The sequence below is a fragment of the Protomyctophum parallelum genome (genome assembly GCF_964188405.1).
Source record: "Protomyctophum parallelum genome assembly, chromosome: 2".
Lineage (NCBI taxonomy): Eukaryota > Metazoa > Chordata > Actinopteri > Myctophiformes > Myctophidae > Protomyctophum > Protomyctophum parallelum.
Window position 1 is genome coordinate 37,178,387 of NC_139699.1, and position 23,938 is coordinate 37,202,324.

A 23,938-nucleotide genomic window follows, 5' to 3' on the forward strand; every position below is an offset into this window, starting at 1 on the left:
TTGCCTCTGCTCTGCTGTCAGGCCTCTGCCATCAGTGTGTCAATGTGTGTGTGACAGGGTGAATGTAAAGCGCTATGGATGTACTGTAGGAAAAGGAATGCAGACCATTCTTTACAGTGTTTTACTCTAAGGATGTGAGGGAATGTATTTCCAACAGCTGTTGTGGTCGATTACAAAGAACATGGTACCGTAGTCCTTGTCATGAAGTCAGAGGTCTGGGTTCAGTTTTAAACAGTGTGAGTGTGGATTAAAGGGTCAATTATCTGGGGTTGTTGTGTTGGACCTTGTGCGTGCATGCGTGCGTTTGTGCCTGTGTGCCTGCCTGCGTGCACATACAGTATATTTGCATGCATGCATGCATGCACGTGTGTGTGTCTGCATGTGTATATTGTGCAGTCACCAGTCAGTGTTTAAATCTTAAGTCTTTTAATGTCCTGAGGAGTGAGACCATGTTCCATCTAATACCTGAACTGCTGATAGACGTGTGAGGAATAGTGAGAAAAGGGGCTGTGCAGAATTCATACTGATGTTGATTTTGCTTGTTGTTTCGAGTGTGACAACATGGCTTGAGGTTGTCATGCACTTTTCTTCTATAGAGTTTGGCATTTATAGTGAATCAGCTTTCTGTAGCATGAGATCACATGCCCAGGAGGACATTTAGCATTTTGGGGAGGAAGGAGGACTTTACAGTAGGTCTGGTGGAAATTAACGAGCCCTGATGCGAGAGGTTCAAAACTCCAGGGCCCTTTGCCCTGTGGGTGCTCACCATTGTAGTGGTATCTAACTCCATGGTACTATTAACAGTGGTGGGGAAAAGATAAAAAAAATATATCACTTGTTTTCTGTAAGCGACACTAGACTCTCAACTTGTTTTTTAACAACCCATCTTTTCTTCAAGACTCCAGTTACCATGGTTACGGTTACCCCTAGTAAAATCATTGACAGTACAACCTTCAGAAGTGAACATTTCAGTAGCCATGGTTACTACAACCCCTAAAGGATAAATTATGTAACTCTTGTGTTTTAGGTAGTCACCATGGCAATAAAGAGAGCAGTGGTTACAATCTTCTTACCAAATTGTCGTACTTTACCTCTAAAGTTTTCTTTATTGTAGTGCTGCATTGTGACCTGTACATGAATTCTGTACCATTGCGGTTCAAAGTGTGTATGTGGATAAGTAAGGGGTGGTGGATGGATGTTGAACAGCACATAAGTACAGTATGCACATCTTTATGTACACTATACACAAATCTGTTTGTGTTAATATGCCTTATTTTGCATATTTGTGCAGCTATGCTGGACTGAGTGTGTCATAAAATTTTAGTGATGGCAAATGGTGTGAGGAGACGATATTTTGGGGATGGGAAGGGAGCTATTGTTTCTCTCTCCAACCTGACACAAACCATTCTGGCCTGGAATAAGGTAACAGGATACATCATGCTGAAGTGTGTGTACGTGCGTGCGTGCGTGGATTTACATAGATGACCCCACCTGCACTTGCCACTCGTCCTTCCGTCCTGTTGTGTCATGCCACTGATGCCAGGCATGTCTGCCGCTGTTTTGCAATCCTCTGCGTGTGTGTGCGTGCGTGTGTGCGCGTGTGTGTGTGTGTGTGTGTGTGTGTGTGTGTGTGTGTGTGTGTGTGTGTGTGTGTGTGTGTGTGTGTGTGTGTGTGTGTGTGCGTGCGTGCGTGCGTGCGTGCGTGCGTGCGTGCGTGCGTGTGTGTACACAGTCAGTAGGTAATTAATTATGCCTCCCATGGTAGCTTCATGTCACGTCGTTGAGCCAGAAGGACCACTTCCTGTACTTAGACCCGTGTTCCTGGCTGGATTCCAGGTTACCATTGTTGGGTCAGGGAAGATAATTTCAGTGGCTAAATTTAATAAGACATTTAAGAAATGGTGAAAGTAGAAGATCTACAAGCTACATGTGAGCCTGTAGATAGGCTATTTTTACTATTAAATCATGCTTAAACCCTACTGTACGTGTGTTGACAAAGTAATTATATAAGTGGTTAAACTCTATATACAGAAAATACTCTGAAAATACAGAATATCTTTACCTAATATGTTCGCCTATTATGACATGCCCAGAACATGGATGCTATAGATTTCATGTGGTTAAGGACAAACATCAACACTGAAACATATTGAATTAAAAAAAAGATATGTTTCATTAATCATTATAAATAAATACAATTTGTAATTACATACTGAATAAAGATGAGATGATTTATACATTAGGCTACATACCCAGTTCATACCATTTTATACAGTGTACACTCTCGGTTAATAATGTATTCATATTCAGGGTATAGCTCACTCACCAGAATCTAAGGGGTTATGTTTGGCCTGTATTTCTTATTTATAAATCGTCTCTCTGGCTGTTCAGGATATTGATGGATCACTGCATTCAGCTGCCTGCTTGACCGATTGACCAACTGGCTGCCTTCATTAGCATTCATTATATGTCATACTGCATTCCCTCCATCTATGTGCCTGTGTCCCTGTCTGCAGTCTCTGAAAGTCTGTCTGTCTGATCTTGAAGAGACAGGACTGATAAGATGATCGATTTCTGCATTAACTGCTAACTCAACTCTGTCTATTGTATTCCATTTAGATAGTGCCATATAGCTTCTATATTGCTTCCATAAAGCTTTTGTGTGTCTCTGACATTATGTGGTGAAATTATTCCACAGACAGATGTGAAAATTAAATATAATCCTCTGTATGCTGCAGTATGCAGTCAGTGTCTGCACAATAAATGGGCATGCATAATATATTGTAGACACACAGTGGAGAGGACTCCAGTTTTTATGTGAACTGTGCCAGGCATTGCATGTGCTACTGGGTTCAGCTGGTGGTATATTGCCAAGCGATCACTATAGCGCAGTCCTAGAGCATGTTGCTCTATTGTAAATAATGGAGGAACTGCCAGGCTGTGAAGCATTTATGGACTCGTAAGAGAGTGACACAGTTGACAAGTATGTATTTATCTACTGTGCAAAGCAAGTGGCTAACGTTTTTTTTTAAAAGGGCATGGATGCAGTTGAACCTGTACTGGAAGGGAAATGGATGTACCGGATCTCACACAACTGGTTTGCTTCCAGAATATGAAGCTAAGAGTGGTTTATAACAACATAATTAACTGCATGTTTGCGCAAGGACACATTAATCAGCAGCCCTGGCCCCTGGTGATAGGGTTATTTCCTTGTCAGGAGAAATTATCGGAGCAGTTTTAAAAGTTGGATGTAACTTTTGTTTTCTGATAGATTACCTCATTGCCTTCTTATTACAATATTTAGCTCAGAACACGGGCCTTCTTAGTTGACTTGTTGAATCCATTTTTCAAATTAACTTCTGATATTGTTGTCAGAAGATATACAACAATACGGTATGTATATATTTTTGTACCAGTTCTTGATCTGTGTTGGAACGTGAACGACAGATCACAAGAAGAAAAGAAAAGTGTGGAATCATAATGGCTGCTTTTTACCATATTACCTCACTCACCTAGTTCCCTTTTCCCACTGTTATATAATCTCTATCCATCATTTCTCCTCTCCCTCACCAGATTCCTTCTATTTTGCTGTTTTTTGTGTTCATTACTTAATTATTTTCCTGTTATGTTTTAGAGCATTCTTCTTGCAAAAATCAGGCTTAGTTGTCTCCACCTCACATTAATTTCCGTCAGTAACCTCACATTGTTCATTCTATTAATCCTCAAAGTCTTAACAAAGATAGATCCTTTCCTTCACACTGTCACTTTCTGTGCGCAGACGTTATCCATCTATCTCTACTCCTCAGATCATCCTTTCTGCCCTGTCCTAATCTTACTTCTCCAACCGTTGTTTTTACACATCACTCTCTCTGTGTGTCTCACCTCTCTGCACTCTATCTCTTTCAGTCTCCCTTCTCTGAGCCTTAGCCCAAGTTAAGTTAAGCACAAGTTAAAGGGACACTTCACCCTTTTTGCAAAAAAATATATGTTAATGACGTTTAGAAGCTTTAGATCACTTTCCTGGGGGTATTTATGTGTGTAATATGTGGTTTTAGTTATTTTAGATTGTAGCAGTGAGCCTGTTGTCTCTGATGTCATGGACACTGGTCTCACTACCTTCCTGGACTACAATTCCCATAATTCTTTGGTGCACTGCTCCTCCTTGTGGATAGGGGGAGAGCTGTCTTACTGAGACAACATGTAGTCCAGGAAGGAAGTGAGCCCAGTGTCCATGACATCAGAGACAACAGGCTCACTGCTACAATCTAAAATATCTAAAACCACATATTACACACATAAAGATCTCCAGGAAAGTGTTCTAAAGCTTCTAAACGTCATTAACATATTTTTTTTTGCAAAAAGGGTGAAGTGTCCCTTTAAGTGTGGTCTAGGAGTGTGTTTTATTTAACACATTTTACATCATTCTTTCTCTCTGATTATGTCATAATGATTTAAATATTACTGTGTGTGTGACTGTGTGTGTGTGTGTGTGTGTGTGTGTGTGTGTGTGTGTGTGTGTGTGTGTGTGTGTGTGTGTGTGTGTGTGTGTGTGTGTGTGTGTGTGTGTGTGTGTGCGTGCGTGCGTGCAAATAGTGGTAATTGTTTCCTGTGTGTGTGTGTGTGTGTGTGTGTGTGTGTGTGTGTGTGTGTACGCACGTGTGAGTGCCATGAACTAGACCAGGGTTTCCCAGTGGAGGGGAGTCAAAGGGCCTTAAATGTAGCAGAGTCTGAAGATCATAAGCCTAATATGTTCCTTGGCCAAGGGGAATTCCCCTTTGACTCAGGAGTAAATGTTTTATTTCACATGCAGGAGAACCAAGCTTTAATCCAGGTGGTTACGTGTGTGTGTGTGTGTGTGTGTGTGTGTGTGTGTGTGTGTGTGTGTGTGTGTGTGTGTGTGTGTGTGTGTGTGTGTGTGTGTCTATGTGTGTGTGCGTGTGTGTGTGTGTGTGTGTGTGTGTGTGTGTGTGTGTGTGTGTGTGTGTGTGTGTGTGTGCGCGTGTGCGTGCGTTCACACGGTCAATAGCAATAGCAGGACTCTAGGTAACAAGCCAGGCAACAGCCCTAAGGGTCAGGCTCCTGAAGAGACAGGACGCCGCCGCGGACCGAGCCATGACGCCAACTCTTCTGTGTCTGATCTGGCCAACTCTGTCACCAGCGAACAGCTCATGGTAGGCCTACATGAACACCATACCATACTCCAGGGCTGTAGCTGATGTTTTTGTTGCCCTACTCACAACTATCTTCTGGTTGCCCCCCCCCCCCCCCCCCCCCCCCCCCCCCCTCCCCCCCCGCACACCTGCAAAATGTGGACAGTTTTTTTCCCCGCCACTTCTATAATGCAAGATCGCCAATGTCTACCTCCCTGGGCTACACATACTTAGAAACCACCACAATATTAAAGTTAAAGTTAAACTGGTTATAATCACTGTGTGATAATAACAAAATTCGGTCTGTGACTGTGACAGACATACAGTCTGACATACAATACATGTGTGCACAGTTAATATACAATACTAATATGTCCAGAGTTCTTACTTAAGTTAACATAGTTTTTAGGATTTTAACAGAAAGACAACGCCATAAATCACTCAAAGTGAGTGACAGACTCAACAGTAGCACACAGCATGCAAGGCAGCGATGCATGCATGCAAACAATGTTTCTCCAGCTGAGATTTAGTGTCTCCATCTCTCTCTGGAAGAGGTTGACCTCTACTGAGGCGCTCCAACACAAACACATGAAGCTTCAAAGCTGACACAAATCAACACCACGCTGTTTGTCCAAAACACACAATAACTCCTCTCCCACCGACGTCATGTGTTCATTTATCTTCAGCCATACAGACATACATTTGACACAAGATTGTGAGAAAGGGATGTCAGAAAGCCAAGCGTTGTCAGTTTACTCACAGCACAGCACAGCACAGCACAGCACAGCACAGCACCCACAGCGTCACTCCTGTCACCTGGGTTGAGATGCTTAACGACGACACTGTCTGTCTGAACACATCAACATACCTGCACATTTGCAAGTGATGCATCATGCTGGAGTCTCTCTAAACGTCTGTTTCCTTCATTTTATTTCCTTCTCTTGTAACTGGCGGGGATGCGCTTTTGTTTCAAAACAAAATAATGTTGACAGTACACATGTGACTCTGCTACTACCAGACGGTGGAGATGGGAGAGAGAGGGGCAACTACAGCTGTGTCAGAGCAGAGCACCGTGGTGTAGTGGAGCCACACAAGTTACGCAGCGTAGCGTTGCAGGAGGAACACGTGAAAAAAAGAAAAATGGGGTTTTCTGCCGCTTATTGTGTTGCCCCATGGCGACGTGTTGCCCTACGCATTATGCGTATTGCGTGTACCCTTAGCGACGCGCCTGCCGTACTCCTACTTGTAACCCTATGCTATATTCACAGGTGGTATGTTCCTTTTAGTTGCTGAACGTGCTGGCAAGGAGTTATGGGATTGTTCTCTTGTTTACCTTCTGTGCTGGTGTAGAGAGAAAGTGGTTGTGCTAAAACAGAGAGAGATATGTTTGTTGTTACTACGGATAATACAGAAGTTAGGGCACACTAATGAGTTTGATTGAAGCATTATTTTTTATCATTAACATGATAATACAGTATAAAGCCATCAGCTAAGCAAGCAAGGTTATCTGTAAGCCATGTTGTGCTGGTTCTGAAAAATATAGTATGCAAAGGATGTCTGTGCCAGCATGATATATTTCAGTTGTAATCCTATGAAGAGGCTACTTGAATTGTTACCTCCCCTCCTACGTCTATCTAGGTAGTGGGCCGTCTATCACCAGCCTCCCTCAGCTGATGCAGCCTTAGAGCAACACAAGGCCTAGAATTAATGGTAATATCTTAGCAAAGGGAAACATAATTATCACTGTGGAATGACACAGAGTGGGTGAAACGCTGTATATGCCTTATTCAGCAAACGTGGCTAATTAGCAGTGGAAGAACATGCAATCTGTTCTGTGTGAATATTGCAGGCATGGAGATGAGCCATGTGTAATTATGTGGGTTGTTGAATGGCATATCTGAGCTCACCATGGTGACACTCATTCTTGGAGGTTCTAGCCTTCCTGCACCATGAAGCTCTAAGAAGGTCTGAGAAAAGCAGTGGCAATGTGATATGGAATATGTTAAAAGTTGTCCTCTCTCTCTCTCTCTCTCTCTCTCTCTCTTTCTCCCCCCCACCCGCCTCTCTCTCTCTCTCTCTCTCTCTCTCTCTCTCTCTCTCTCTCTCTCTCTCTCTCTCTCTCTCTCTCTCTCTCTCTCTCTCTCTCTCTCGTTTATTGGAACTCTATAGTTCCCTGTAGTTAATACATGAAAACGTCATAACGTCATAAATCACAAGGCAGTCAGCGGCTTTCACTATAAGAGACAGAATCAGAAAAGAATATATAAAATAAATGAAGAAAAATAATATCTTCACTTATTATCTGTCCTTAGTTGTCTCCTGGCTCTGAGGACGATGGTCCAGAGGTAGAGAAGCTGGGACGTATCCAGTTCAGTGTGGGGTACAACTTTCAGGAATCCACCCTCACTGTCAAGGTTCTCAAGGGCCAAGATTTGCCCGCTAAAGACTTCTCTGGCACATCTGACCCCTTTGTCAAACTCTACCTTCTGCCTGACAAGAAGCACAAACTGGAGACCAAGGTCAAGAGAAAGAACCTCAATCCCCACTGGAATGAGACCTTCCTGTTTGAAGGTTTGATATCCTACTCACTACAATATACCTGATATAGCTCATTCTGATAGTAATTGTGGTGTGTGTTGTGTGTGTGTGTGCGTGTGTGTGTGTGTGTGTGTGTGTGTGTGTGTGTGTGTGTGTGTGTGTGTGTGTGTGTGTGTGTGTGTGTGTGTGTGTGTGTGTGTGTGTGTGTGTGTGTGTGTGTGTGTGTGTGTGTGTGTGTGTGTGTGTGTGTGCGTAAATTAACAGGATGTTACTGTGTACATACATACCGTAGTGAGATTGGACATTCCCTTTGTAATGTCTTGATGTTCTCAGTTGTGTAATCTTGATAACCCACTGCATGCATAACACAAGAGATTTTAGTATAAATGTGGGTGAATGTTATTTCTACTGTAATCACTGGCAACTGTTATAAAAGTAATTATAAACTCAAGGCTGTGTGATACTGTATTTATGATTATACCACGGTATGGATGTGTAAGGCACTCCTTCAGACCCGTTGGCAGACACACTGAGCTGTAAGCTGTTCTGTAATTATGGCATGCGTTAATACTGCCATAACCTGTGGCTGCGGACCAAATAGCAAAATGATAAAACATATTGTAGATGAGATATATTGTTTGTTTGAACTTTTTAGAAAGAAAATATTATAAAATAAAAAATGACAAAAATAACAAATATATATATATATATATCTATATTAACAAGTGAGAACTTGTACCCAACACATGGTAAGAAACCCAAAGCCACAACAGCTACGTCGCTATTGCAACACCCACAACACCATCTTACACACTACACTCACACACACTCACACGGGCAGTGACGTCACACAGTTACCCTTTGCAGTGTTGCAACGCTATCTCCTCCTATCGCGCCCATCGACCACACTCAACACCACCCGCCAACAAATGTTCATTGCAGTGCCACCAAAGATGCCTCCCGTCCACACTCACGGCGGCAATGCATTTGTTTACTACAAACATTATCGCCCCAAGCACCCACACCCCCGGAACACTGTTGCCCTTTCACCACGCTAAATTCGCCAGGTCTATGCAAGTGAGCACAAATTACATGTGAGAAGATTCATTCACAAGCCCACAAATGCCATTCAAATGCCATTCAACACACACTACGACTCGCTTACAATTCGCGAACCTGGCAACTACTACTCCGTCTTTTAATTGGCTACTAGCTCTGCCTCTCAGCCTGTGCTGCTCTGATCTCCGAGTCTCCCTGACAGTCCTGTCCACTGTCCGGACTCTGCAGGAGAAAAAAACGAGGAAGGAGAGGAACTTTCGCCTCACGATTTTGCTTATTCCTTCTAAATCTCTGTATATTAAATATCGCTCTCTCAGCGAATCTCTTAGTTACATCAATATTGTTCTTTGACAGTTTTTTGGTTTGTTCCAAACTATTACAATTACACCGTTCGAATTCGCCATTTCGCCTGCCAGCCATACTGCCGACTACATTTGATTGCGCACACACACACACACGCACGCCTGGAAGCCACGATCTCTCTCTCTCTCTCGCCACACCACGCACGCACGCACACACACACACACACACACACACACACACACACACACAGGAATAGCCGTGCAGCCTATACACGGCGGCAGCGAGACAGGACGTTATAATCTTGAGTTTCATTAAATAACTGTCTTTCTCCGCACGCGCACGTGCGCACACAACATTATTCAAGTGAAATGCGTAACGCCAATATTGGGCTAATATAGGCTACCAATATGTGGGTAGCTTACAGGGATTTACCCACGGAATGAATATATATATATATATAATCATCTATACCAGGGCTGCCCACACTTTTTTTTACTTTAGAGCTACTTTCAAAACGACCAGCTCATATACCTACCAAATAAAACTATCATCCCATTGCTGAAAATAGTTACAAAATGTAATTGAGGAGCATTTCATAGGCTACATGCAGTGGTGTCCCGTTCGTCTGTACCAGGCTGACTTCTATAGGTTTTGAAAGGTACCTTTCATTTTTTTATTCTTTATTTACCCAGGGAAGTAGCTGAGCACAGGTGCTCATTTTCAGCAACGCCCTGCACATCGAAAAACACACACACACACACACACACACACACACACACACACACACACACACACACACACACACACACACACACAAAATGTCATGTCAAAGGTACCTCTGGACGCCACACCTCTGATGGGTGGGGTTTAGTTTAGCTTAAGGGGTGTATTTCTTTCAACCACTGTGTAATACAATAAATGGACGGTAGGTGGCAGTAGTACAGAGGCCAGAGAACTATAACACAAACGCACATGGAATGGGAAATAGAGGGGGGGAAATGGAAATGGTAGGGTTTTTATTTTTGGTATTTCACTTTGCTACTGATGATTGTCCGCAACAACAAGTATTGCATTGTGTGTTTGAGCTGACAGGCCCTTTTTGATGTCAATCAATCAAGTCATCTCAGGTCATCTCAAGCGGCAGATGCAAAAATCGTTTTTTATATTACAATTATATATATTTTTAGGGCCATGTCATGTGGTCTAACTGCAAAGCCTTTGTGATCTATACTGGTAGATCCTGATCTACCTTTTGGGCACCGCTTAACGTCAGATCAGCGGGCAAATACCGGGCAGTGTGTATGAGCCATAACGTGTTGACTACACTACACTACACTAATAAGGACACATAATAACAACTAATAACCCATCCGTTACTACATGTGGAGTCAACTCCCGCAATTTCCTTCTTCCCATAGTGCGCGGCAACGTAACTCTGGGATGAGCGGCCGCTTGGCGGCCGCGAAATTCTAGTATATATATATATATATATATATATATATATATATATATATATATATAGCACCTGAGGAAGCTCACAGCGATTCCTGTGAGCTCCATTCCTTGGGAGGTTTTTCTCTTTTTGATATGCACACAAACACACACACACACACACACACACACACACACACACACACACACACACACACACACACACACACACACACACACTAGGATGGGAGCCCCTTTTGAGGTAGTTGTTGCTATGTAGGCTACATTATATAGCAACATAATTGTTTTGTAATCTTTTAATAAATACGTCAGAATATGTCAGGATTTAGAAGACAGGATTTAGAGGCCAAGGTCTAAAAATATATATATCTAATGTGTGTGCATGTGTGTTTCCAATTGCCCCCCCCCCCCCCCCCCCCCCTGGCATTAATAGATGTGACCATGTTGAAGTTATATAGCACTGTTTTTAAACAATAGTGGGTCGTCTATCTCTCCCAAAGGGTTCCCCTATGACAAAGTGGTCCAGCGGACCCTGTACCTGCAAGTTCTGGACTACGACCGCTTCAGCAGGAACGATCCTATAGGAGAGGTGTCCATCCCCCTCAACAAACTGGACCTGGCCAACATGCAGACCTTCTGGAAGGAGCTCCAACCATGCAGTGATGGCAGCGTGAGTAAAGAAGAGGGGGAGAGATGGAAGTGGATGAGAAGAAATGCAGGGAGAGAGAGAGAGAGAGAGAGAGAGAGAGAGAGAGAGGAGGCGGCGGCTGGTTGGACTATAGATGGAGAGAGCACAGCCAGGATGAGAAGGAATTATTCAATTAACACAAGCAAGTAGGAAGAAACATTTGAGAATAGTGACTATAATGTTCTGTTGTGTGTATTTGGTTTAGGGGAGTCGAGGCGATCTTCTGGTGTCTCTGTGCTACAACCCTACAGCCAACATCATCACTGTGAGCATTATCAAAGCCCGCAATCTGAAAGCCATGGACATCGGAGGCACCTCTGGTATAGAAGCTCCTTCAACTTCAAACATACATTTATTGTTTCCTCTAGTCTGCACATTCATCTTTTCATACGATGGTAAAAGTAAAAGTTAGGAAATTATAATATTTTAGAGAGTATGTTCATTTTCATAGACAGGGAGTGGTAAGAAAGATATTGTAGTTTGAGCCTACATTGTGTAATGGCCAGCCGTGTGAGGTAAATGGTATAATCATGCAATCATGCAATCCCTGTTTCCCTCCCCTCAGACCCATATGTTAAGTTGTGGTTGATGCACAAGGATAAGAAAGTGGAGAAGAAAAAGACAGTGGTGATGAAGCGCTGTCTGAACCCCGTTTTCAATGAGTCCTTCCCCTTCGACGTGCCCGCCCACGTGCTGAGGGAGACCACCATTATTATCACCGTCATGGACAAGGACAAGCTCAGTCGCAATGATGTCATTGGGAAGGTACCTCCTTCTCTCCATCTCCACTCCTTCTCTTTTTATGTCTGCTCACTCACCAGAACAGACCACCACCACCTGATCCCTTGTCCAGTCTACACTGACACCTGCTGGTAACACACAGACATAGCAAGGCTCTCCAGAAACATGCACGTTGATTAAATATAGGCTACTGTAGTAGATGCATGAAGCAGGCTACTTGTTTATTTATGCAATAATGCGCACGTTCTCTGTCTAGAGTGTCCCTAGTGCCCAATATGAATGTGAAGGTTAATGGCTTATATAACCATAGGTTGGTAGAAGGCCTTGCACCTTTATGTATGCATAAATAGACCATTTGTGTGCCAGTGGCTCAGGATGTAGAGTGACCGCCTTGGCTCGGAAGGTTCCCTGTTCGATCACACCGACATCCTCTTGGCTGCATGTTGAGGTGTCCTTGAGCAAGATACCGAACACTCACATGCTCCCAATGATCAATGAGGCATTTGAATGGGTGGATTTAATGCACCTAGTAAAACACTTTGAAGAAAGGTACCATTTCAGTCAGACAACTCTTGGATTGAATAAATATATTTAGCATCAATATAAATATATTTATCATAACTATTCATAATCATAATAATAATCATAGGCATATTTGGCTAATTTAATTAATTCCCTGTAAACATGGCATATTATAATAAATGATTTCCCTAATAATGGATTGCATTTTCATAGCGCTTTTCTATGCATAGTGCTTTACAATCGTCCATTGTGATTCATTCATACATTGGGATCTTACAGGGAATTAAATAGACCCCCAGGGAATCATACAGAGAACAGGGGTTTTCAACAGGTGGTCCGTGAATGTATTGAATTTGGTCCCTGACCATGCATTTAGTAATGTAGGCAAGCCTTTTTGCTTATTTTCTTCCACGGAACAGTGCACTAAAGTTCAGTGCACTGTTCCGTGAAAGTGAATATACGGGTAGTGACAAAATAACCCTGGTGACTTATGATGACTTATGATGATGCGTCAATGTTATCAGTTACTGGAAAATCTGAGGTCAAGAAATTCCACAAAAAACTGAGTTAGAAGGGGAAGTGTACCAGCTTGCCTGTGTCATCATTATTAGGAAATGTGCCCATATAATCACATCTGCTCACTCATACTTAAAGATGGAGTGCCACAATTTTTCCAGTTTTTCATGTGTCTATGAGGTGACAGTACTTCATTAGACACCCTGGAGTTGTTGTCTCCACCAGGCTGAAGGCATGTGGGGAGAGTATGTTTTGCACTCCGTCCGTCCGCGTGTCCGTCCGTCCGTCCGTCCGTGTGTCCGTGTGTCCGTGAACAGCTAATCTCGGCCACCGTTAACCCGGTCGATGCCATATTTTGCACACACACTCCCTGGATGCCAACCATGAACCTCTGCCCCAAACTTTCCAGAACGGCCTGTTATAGCGCCACCAGGAGGCCGCTTTGTGCAAAACAAGTTTTTGCACAGTACACCTACAGATTTTGTCCAAACATCACGCAAATTGGTACACAGTCTCTCTAGAGCCATTCAACGAAACGGGTCTTTCAGATTTATCAGACTCCATCCTGATTGGTTAAGATTGGCTTCCAAAGTTCACAGGAGTGCTCAGTTTCAAACAAAATGCTGCAAATCATGAACACATCGCGTGATTTCCGTGAAATTGTGCACCCACATTCCCACTAGGCCGAGGACAAAATGCCACATGAACAATTTCAACTCAGCCTCAAGGTGGCGCTATAACTGGCCGAAAAGTGTTTTTACCTCTAACTGCACGGATCTGTGGATAACCTGGTGGAGACCTGTGCCCGGAAGGGCACTTTTTTTTTTATGTGCAATGGTTATGGTGTATTAACTTTGTATTTAGGGTTTCTTCCTGGAGGCTGAACCCTTGACAGTCAAACGGGCCAATGAAGTAAACAGTAATATAGTGACACCACACTATCAGCCCCTCCCCCTTTATCATACAACTACAGCTGTGGGTGCGGCTTCAGTTCAGGTGGATCACCACCCATCACCACCCACCAGGCAATCCAGGCATACTTAATGAACTGGTGGGCGTGTCCACATAAAAGCATGATTTTAACAAATACTGTACACTTTTGGAAAAAGTTCTTCCCCCTTATATTGTAATAATACCTGATGATCATGTTTTAGGGTGGAAAAATGGTGGCACTCCATCTTTAAAGGGCAAGAGGTTTGGATTGTGTATTAGAGGTTGCATGATGTAATTCCAAATGTGGACAAGAAACCAAAAATAATAGCTCCATTGATTAGAAATTGATCATTCAAAATATGCTCCTCATTGACATTGTACACTGAAACAGCTCTCAAAATTCACTCTTTTAGTATGTAGACAAAGTGACAAACTCAAAGTTGACTCAGACTATAGGCCTATACTATAGACTACAGCGTAGGTCTTTCTCAGCATGGGTGGTGGTGGGAGGTGGTTAATTGAGTAAAGCAGAGCACAAAAGCAGCAGCAGAGCAGCAAGATGGCAGAGCAGCAGCAAAAAGGAATGAGCAGTGATCAGGGAGGTTTAAATAGCCTGTCCCAATTACATGGAGTGAACATGTGACTGAGCTGATCAGGAATTGCTCCTTTGGGCACGGTGGCACAGTTGGTAGTGCTGTAGCCTCACAGCTAGAAGGTCCTTGGTTCGATTCCCGCTGTGGGACGATGTTCTCTCCTCCGTGTCATCAGTGCCCATACCCGAGGCGGGGTTGGTGAAAGGGCCTTTTTGTGTGGAGTTTGCATGTTCTCCCCGTGTCCCCTAGGGTAGGTAGTAGCCTAGGTACCCTCACAAAAAACATACAGTAATCTAAACTGGCTCCCCCCCAGGCACTCAACATGTTTTTCTTTGGAATACACTTTGTAACATATTGTATGTCAGTTTCTAAATTAGCCACCGAGTAGTAAGCCTTGCCGAGCCATGTGACATGGCTGCTTTTTAATCATACTATACTGTATGTTAAAACTATATAGGATTCACACATCACAATATTCCAGTGACAGCATCTACATATTTTCTTCCCACCTATTGCCCCATCCCTGCTCTAGATAATTAAATTTCACGTTAGGTTAAATGACGGGTGATAGCATAGCAGGACTTGACGTCAGACTTTAAGTGAGTTTATTTTACCTACTGCTTTGACAATCTTTTCTAGAAGTGTAATCATCTCTGTATCATCGATCATGGTTACATCTCTTTCTCTCATCCTCTCTCTGTCTCGTTCCATCTCTCTGCTAGATATATCTGTCATGGAAGAGTGGCCCTGCGGAGGTGAAACACTGGAAAGATATGATGGGTCGCCCTCGCTCTGCCGTCGCCCAATGGCATTCTCTCAAGGCCTGAGAGACCCCAGCAACAACTGCCTATAATACAGTACGTCCCCTCTAAACTCACGCATCAGTCCCTCAGTCCCTGTCCTCAGCACATACTGTATTTACCCCAAACTATAGTCTGGAGCTACAAACTGTCATTTCTACATTCTCAGGCATCTTTCTCGCCCCTTTGCCCTTAGTCCATGTACATTTTCTGTTACTATGTTGAGTCCTAAATCTTGGACTTCTGCGACTTGCATTATCACACCTGAGCCTGAACACAGTTCCCCCTTCCTCGCGTTATTGAAGACTGATTTGCTGGCTGCAGGACAGTCATCCAAAACCACCATTTTATTGTGCCACACGTCACAGACAAAATCGTTTTTCTCACAATCCTCGGACACATTATTATTTCTCTTCTCTTCTCTTCTCTTCTCTTCTCTTCTCTACTCTTCTCTTCTCTTCTCTTCTCTTCTCTTCTCTTCTCATCTCTTCTCTTCTCTTCTCTTCTCTTCTCTTCTCTTCTCTTCTCTTCTCTTCTCTTCTCTTCTCTTCTCTTCTCTCTCTTCTCTTCTTCTCTTCTCTTCTCTCTCTTCTCTCTCTTCTCTTCTCTTCTCTTCTCTCTCTTCCTTCTCTTCTCTTCTCTTCTCTTCTCTTCTCTCCAGGTCCTGTAAATCGCTCTGACTGCTCTGAGCAGCAATGCCAACTGTTATCTATGGATACAAACAACCAAACCAAACAGGATCAAACTGATGTCATAAACCATCCATTGTTCTTCTGATGTGACAAGGGGTGAGGGGACAGCCTTCAAATACATATGTATGACAGGTATTGACCTGAGTAAAGCCATTGACTCACAGGAAATATCCATCTCCTCTCTGTCTCCATATTACCACTGCCAAACTACTCAGAGTCTTGTTTCATGTTCTCCCTCCTCTATTACCCACAATGCAATCTGAAAAATGAAGACAACCGTCACGGGCAATAGAAGAGTGACGGTCCGTTTTTACAGTGGAATCGGACTTGAATTGGACTGTGTCACTCCTCCCAGACAGCGTGTATGTTTGATCACTCTCTCCTTTTCTTTCTTTCTTTTTTCATTTCCCTGACACCACTGTAATGATTCTCCCTTGGCTGGAACCCCTTGTTGTCTGTGCGTGCTGTGGGTGCTGTGCTGTAAACCCAAATGAAGTTCTTTGACAAAAAAAGGATGAAATGAGAACAAAAAAAGACATTCCTATTTTCAGGGAAAGGAATCCCTTGAGGATAGTAAAGAGTAAAGTAATTAATGTTGTGTTATATTTTTGTTTTTAAAAGAACTTAAAGAGAATCAACATGTTCTTCCAGAGACAAAATAAGCAAAAAGCCAGCTTCCAAAAGTGGTGTGTGTGTGTGTGTGTGTGTGTGTGTGTGTGTGTGTGTGTGTGTGTGTGTGTGTGTGTGTGTGTGTGTGTGTGTGTGTGTGTGTGTGTGTGTGTGTGTGTGTGTGTGTGTGTGTGTGTGTGTGTGTGTGTGTGTGTGTGTATGCACGTCGCACACATGCATATGACATGTACATGTGTGTGTACCATAGATTGTAGAAAATAGTTGTGTACACATGCATGTGTACATATGTATGTGTGTGATTGTGCGTGCAATAGAGAAATAGAAAGAGAGAGAAAGTGTACATGCATTATTGAAAGTTTGTGTTCGTGTGAAATGCCTCTCGTGTGAGTTTATTGGGCTTGCACTGCTAAAATAATGATGAACGCATCATCTTCCCTTGAAAATAGTAGTGAAAATAAGCTTTTATTAAAATTCTATGTATCAAAGAGAAAAATAATGCCTTGGGGAGGTCACCAGGTTAAGTACTAATGATTAATATGACAAGTCAGATTTAATTCCAATTATTTTTATATGCAAGGAGGGGGGGGGTAGCAAATCAATAAATTCAACAAAATAACATAGTCGTCGTTCATGGATTTGAACTAAGTACAGTAGGGCCAATATAGGGTTTAAGTGGTTAAACAGATATCATCTGTAAGTCTGTTTTAATTGATCCAGAGTGTGAATGTGACCTCCTCCAAGCCTCAAAGACATTTGTTAAGTGGCTGAATGACAGTATACAAGAGTAATAATATCTTGGGGAAAAAAATGACATTCCATTGTTTGTTTTTCGTCTCTTGGATGTATGTGTGTTTGTGTACGAGTGTCAATATCTGAATGTTAGTTTGTGTGCTTGTATGTATTTACTGTGAGTCCCTGTGTGTGTATTTCTGCACTGAGTTCTGTTTTGCCCGTTTTACGGAACAACATTGTTTACTGTTGTTATTCTGTATAAAATTATACAGATATACAAAGAAATATAATATATATTTTTTGTCCTTTAAGTACAGGAAGCAGCAGTGATTTGGACAAAAAAAATCGTAAATAGAAGCTTTAGCTTCTGTTTGCTTGTTTTGGGAGGTGGGAAATCTATTATTAGAGGTGAGCACTGTGTGAATAGTAGGCAAAATGTTTCAAAGGAGCTTGATCTGCACAACCCTAGATAAAACATACAAATCTTGTCCTTAGGCTATTATACTGTATATCTGTACTGCTGCTATTGGGTAGAAACCATATTCATCACCATATTTCAACTTGTAAAAAAATGTAAATGAATGCCCCAATTCATCATGCAAGAGTATTGCACAAAAGTAGTGAAAATATAAGATTTACAAGCTCACAATGTGGCACGATGCAGTGCGCTTGTAGCTATTTTCACTAATTAACTTTCTTTTACATGGTTATTGTTATTATAAAACGAATACATGGATTTGTTCATGATGTGTCAGGTTAGCTCAGTCGGTAGAGCTTTTGCCTGGCTTTGGACCACAAGTTCATGGGTTCGATCCCCGGGCAGCGCCAACTCAGCGTATGAGTAGCATGGCTTGGGTGCAGCAAGTCGTGCGGGAAGTACTGGGAGCTGATGGTAGGTGAGGCGCTCCACCTCAGCAATCTCCCAGGGGTCTAGCACATTGTTACGTGGACTGTGGACAGACTCGTATATACCGCGTATTACCGGATGATACCGACAATAAGCCAACCTACTTCTTCTTTTGTTCATACAAGGTTTCCACCCGACAGCAGTGCGTGTATGTGTATATATTTATATTGTATACACACATATATAAAATATTATAGCCTAATGTATTCATATGACATGTAGAGGCTAGAAATTACACACAAACGACACAAGGTACTAGTTAGATTATCAGACCCAAGGATCCTTGGGTCTGATAATCTAACTAGTACCTTGTGTCGTTTGTGTGTAATTTCTACCCACCAACCCACTGAGATCGTGACATAAAAAGGAGGCAGCTCCTCAACATCACCGCTGACGTTTCCTCAGTGGCTTGTCGTGCTGCGGGCACATATGTTTTTGGCACTAAAGTGCTCCATGTGCGCCTTAATCCTGCTTATAACACCATATGCTCGCTTGCTCTCTGAAGTGTCGGGGAGAAAATGTGAGACAGAAGCTGATCATCACCTCTTCTGCATCACTGTTAGCTGCGTCTCAGGTTTTAGAGCGTCCTGAAATAACTGGGAACAGTCTTCTCCCCACTGTTCCATTGTGTGCAGACATGGCATTCTGAACACAGACAAAACATTCCATTCCAATTCAATTCAATTCCACTGGGTCACTTAAAACTCGCTGTGGCGCTTCAGTGACAAGACAACGCATACGTTGTATATGACACATGCAATGTATACGTACTTTAACGTATACTATTGGTTGAATAATTATTATTATAGTCAGGGTTTGTCACTTTTTGCCTTTTGAAGAACTGAGCAAGAAACGTCCAAGACACTCTTCACTTAAATGTTTTGTTTTATTTTACACTATTAAAAGTGTAAAACACACTCTTTTCTGATGAAGGGATTCTCTTGGATGATTGATAGAGGTGGATCTACATGCAAACGATGATTCATTAACATAGTGATAGTGAATTGTTCTGTATGTAAAAACCTGGTAAAAACTCACCAGTACTAGCTGGAGGTGTCAGTATCTGTCTATCCTTGGTATCTCTCAGCCTAATTTCTCTTTGTCACACATCACTGGGGTGCACAATGTTTGTTAGATATTACTTTTTGAAATCTGTACAGTGTATATAGATGCATAAATGTGTATATAAAAGACACTTCTGAGATTAATATTTCTAAAATGTGTTTGTCTTATTCCCCTTATATTTGTAAATGATCCTACTACTGTCATAGTAGGGGACGGAGTGTTCTATATTAAGATTTAACTGACTTACATATCAATCAGTCAGAACTAGAAATGTGCGCTCCTCTGATCTCCAGACGTGCAACTGCTCACATTTGTGACGCCCCCTATGGGCAGAAGTGAAAGAGGTTTAGTAGGGATCATGTCCGATATTGTCCTTTTTGTCTACGCCAGGCCAAAGGCATGGGGAGAGTATGTTGTTCACTCCGTCCGTCCGTGTGTCTGTCCGTCTGTGGATAGCTAATCTCTGGCACTGTTGACTTGATCGCAGCCAGACTGTACACACACTCCCTGGCTGACAGAGCTGAACCTCTGCCCCAAATCTTTCACATGGGCCTGTTATAGCGCCACCAGAAGGCCCATTTTTTAACACATTTTTTGACTGTACACCTACAGATTTTGTCCAAACATCACGCAAATTGATACACAGTATCTCTATAGCCATTAAACAAAATGGATCATTACATTTTTTCATACTGGCTAAGATTGCCTTCCAAAGTAACCAGGAGTGCAGGAGTGAACAAAATGTTGCAAATGAACACACCGTGTGCGATTTACGTAATGCACATTCCCATTAGGCAGAGGAAGAAATGCCACTTGAAAATTCTCAGCCTCATGGTGGCGCTATAACTGGCCTATTCGTGTTTTTACCTAGAACTGCAAAAAATTCTGTAAAACTTTGTATGCACCCTATCTGCTATTTCTGACTATTGTTATAAATTGTGAGTGTTTAAAAACTCCAAATAGGGACGCCAGGTTGAAAGTGATGGAGGAAATTGGCTATACTGCTACAGAACAGAAACAAGAGAATCTCTGCAATTCTCTATTTTCCCTTTAGGCCATACTGCTCAACTCACTCAGCTCCGATACAGAAACATAGGAGAGATGGAGATGAGAGAAGTTGAAATTCCAGGGGGAGAAGATAGATCAGGTAATGTAGACGTAGATAAAGTGGGTATTCATGGGCAACTGATGAATAGATTCTTGAAACAAACTTCAGAGATTGATTGAATCGTGGTGCTCATGAGAGCATGCATCCACAGGTACTGTACTTTATTTTTGCACAGTGTACATTCTGAAAGTTATTTATTTGATGCATTGAATAGCCTTTGCATTATTCACACATTCAGTTCAGTCTCATGAAAGATGGTGATGTTCCTAATAGTTTGCACACTCCAATATATTGCCATAGGGATCCAGTCAGACAGAAAATAAATAAGGGGCACAATTTACAGAGAAGAATTTCTTTTATCTGAGACAGATGGCAAGCACACAGAGGGGAACCCAACTGACATCACTGTGTGCTGTTTTCAGATACGTTGAAATTATACGGCTGACACAGCCCTTTTCTGAATATTGCAGATTTTTCAAAAATAGCAGACCTACAAGCTCGTAGCGCGCCACTCGGTGGCGCGCTATGAGCTTGTAGATCTGCTATTGTTCAATAGCTAAAGCATAACATCATGCTAACACCAAAAGGGGTTCACGCCCAAAATGACATTGACGTTTGTATTTGGCCCACATTGTTCGCAACAAATTGATTGGATACTGTCTAGTAGCTACATTCCAATTCATTGGTCATATTCATCAGCCAGAGGGTGGGTTTGTCTCCTTCCGTTGAAATTCTGTGCACATCCTAAGGTCAAGGGTCAACTGAATTGGCAACACATAATCAAGGTATTTTCTATTGTCTCATGTTCTTTTTTTAATCTATATTTTTTATCCCACGATTTTGTAACCCATTTTTCACCCCTGTGTCAATCATCTAATGTGATCCTGGGCTCTACACACCCTCCACCAACCTAGTCCCCATATATGGGGGGACATGGGGAGAGCAACGGACTTGAACTCATGCTTCCTTCATGCCTGAGTGTCCAAGTTGCTCCTTTACACCTGACAGGGGGGAGTTTCCCTGGTTGGACGTAGCGCGTGGAAGGAACACGTTATTCCAACCAGTTCCTTTCCCCTCCATCAGGCGCCCCGGCTGGCCAGGGGGAGGCAGTTTAGTGACCAGGATTACTGCATGTTTTTTGTGAGGGTACCACTACCTACCCTAGGGGACACGGGGAGAACATGCAAACTCCACCCAGAAAGACCCTTTCGCCAACCCCGCCACTGGGCACTGATGACGCGGAGGAAGAAACACGCCGCCAGCACCCACAGCGTCCCGAGCGGGAATCGAACCCAGGACCTTCTAGCTGTGAGGCGACAGCACTACCAACTGTGCCACCGTGCCCCTTAATTGTCACATGTTCTGATAGTAATAGGAAATGATTTATATGGCTTAGGGTAGGGCTGCACAATTATGTAAAACAAATAGTCATTTCAATGATTGCAATATGAACATGCACAATATACACATCGCAAAATCAATATACAGTACATATTACATTTCAACAATCTAGGTGAAAAGTATGTTTTTGTCTGGATTAGAGCTGTGAGAAACTGCATTGGTGGCCACTGTTTTGGTAGCTAGGCCAACCAAAGGCAGAGAGACATTCAAACTATGCATGCATCATCGCAATATTCAACTATGTATTGATACTAATATTCGTATATTGCATGTTTTCCTAATATCATGCTGTTGCCTGCAGGCGTACCTTAGGGCAAAAATATCTAGAATTTAACTACCTATGCTGATCTACAGACGCACAAAGCATCACATGGAGACATTTTATAACTTATATCTTGCTGCACCTGAACGTTTCAAAGATATTGATGGAAATATTTCCGGAAAATTGTAAACATCGTGCCCAAAATTGGGATGCCAGGGTTAAGCTGAGATGGGCAAACATGCAGTACTGTAGTTCATGCACACTGCATATCCCATTGACATGCATGGACCCATACAATTGTGAATAACAAGGTTGTTTTTTGTCCTTCACACTACAGGTGGGTGTGGTGTTACCAACTTCAGAGCCAATTTATATTGTACCTAAGCCATAAAACTATTACTCCTAAGCAATGTGCTGAGGTTGTTGTTAAATTACAAATATTTTGATCAGATAAACATCTTGACCATCCATAGCGGCCAAACATAGCATACTGAATTAATTACATGGGGGCAATCCATCTGTTCCATGAGGGATTAGTGATCAGCAGGTGTGGTGCAGCTGATGGCAAAACAAAAAGATTGTGCTTCCACCTGGTGCAAATTTGTTGATACTACACTACAGTCAATGTGATGTCAATTATTGTGTAAAATAACACAAATACAAATGTATTACACTACAGCCCGCTCACTTCTAGCGCCACACGTCACAAATGGGAACAAGGAAATTGCAGGATTTCACAGCCTCCACTTTCTGTTTCAACTCTATTTTCAACTTTATTCTGCACTGCACATGTAGTAGAAGTAGAGGATGGCCGCACATCGTACGTAGACACACGCACACCCAGCGTAATTAGTATGTGTAGTGCATACTGTACTGTAGTTTATGTAACAGAGTATCTGCATGTTTAGGCAAGTCAGATTTAACTTTTTAAAGACCTTAGATGTAATAGTGTGAGCTTGTGGATCTGTCGAAGCTGCACTGCAGGTGTTGGCAAGTGTGGTCAGCCACTGCTGTAAAACATTGGACAATAATGGTTGACAGTCATGCCCATATATATGTTAACCTGATTGATTGTGCTTGCTCTAAGTAAAGAATCTGGCATGTGGTAACCCAGGACAAAGTATCTCGTTTCATAGACCTGAATGCTTGTTTATGTGAAATCAACCAAGTACCAGGTGTGTTTTGGGTCTGCCCATGGAAAAGCAACATTGCTTGGAATTAAAGGACCACTTCACCACTTTTCAACCTATCTTCATATAATAGGTCCTCACTAATAATCATGATAAAATGGCGCAATTTTGTTCTACTCAGTCTGTGTCTCATAGGAGGGCTGTGGGCAGTTCAGAAACCGTCTTTCAGTGACATCATCGATGGGGAATACAAGCTAATAAAAACGGCAGGCTTTCTAGTCCTGAAAAGTTGATGTCACTGGAAGACGGTTTCTGAACTGCCCACAGCCCTCCTATGAGACAGACTGAGTAGAAAACAACCTGTGCCATTTTATCATGATTATTAGTGAGAACCTGTTATAAGAAGATAGGTTGAAAAGTGGTGAAGTGGTCCTTTAAAATGTAGGGAACTTGAAAGCATGACAACATGTTTGTCCCTGCAATGAGTCTAACAGCCTGTGTGACTGCTCTCACTCCACTCCACAAAATGTGAAGAGGCAGGAGGTGTAGTGCGACATCTGGTGGCTGAATGATCTGCAGTGGCAACATACCAATGCATGGGAAATATAGTCTGTGCAGACACCGTGATCCTTAGGCAAATGTATAATAGGATGAAGCAACAGGGCATATGGTAAAATAGTTTAAGAAAGTGAGACAATAAGTGGAAAAGCACAGTA

The 23,938-nt window shown here is 42.5% G+C and overlaps 1 protein-coding gene across 1 annotated transcript in view; it reads left to right on the forward strand.

Annotated features, from left to right (window-relative positions):
• Positions 1 to 15,530, forward strand: part of syt7b (synaptotagmin VIIb) — a gene marked incomplete at its 5' end in the record, with an annotated part of 142,109 nt that extends 126,579 nt beyond the window's left edge. The window contains 6 exons of the mRNA XM_083759512.1: positions 5,036 to 5,171; positions 7,463 to 7,721; positions 11,003 to 11,172; positions 11,396 to 11,510; positions 11,756 to 11,955; positions 15,218 to 15,530. Coding sequence (XP_083615638.1) covers positions 5,036 to 5,171; positions 7,463 to 7,721; positions 11,003 to 11,172; positions 11,396 to 11,510; positions 11,756 to 11,955; positions 15,218 to 15,322 — 985 coding nt within the window. The 3' untranslated portion in view covers positions 15,323 to 15,530. The remainder of the gene's footprint in view (positions 1 to 5,035; positions 5,172 to 7,462; positions 7,722 to 11,002; positions 11,173 to 11,395; positions 11,511 to 11,755; positions 11,956 to 15,217) is intronic.
• Positions 15,531 to 23,938: the final 8,408 nt, after the last annotated feature.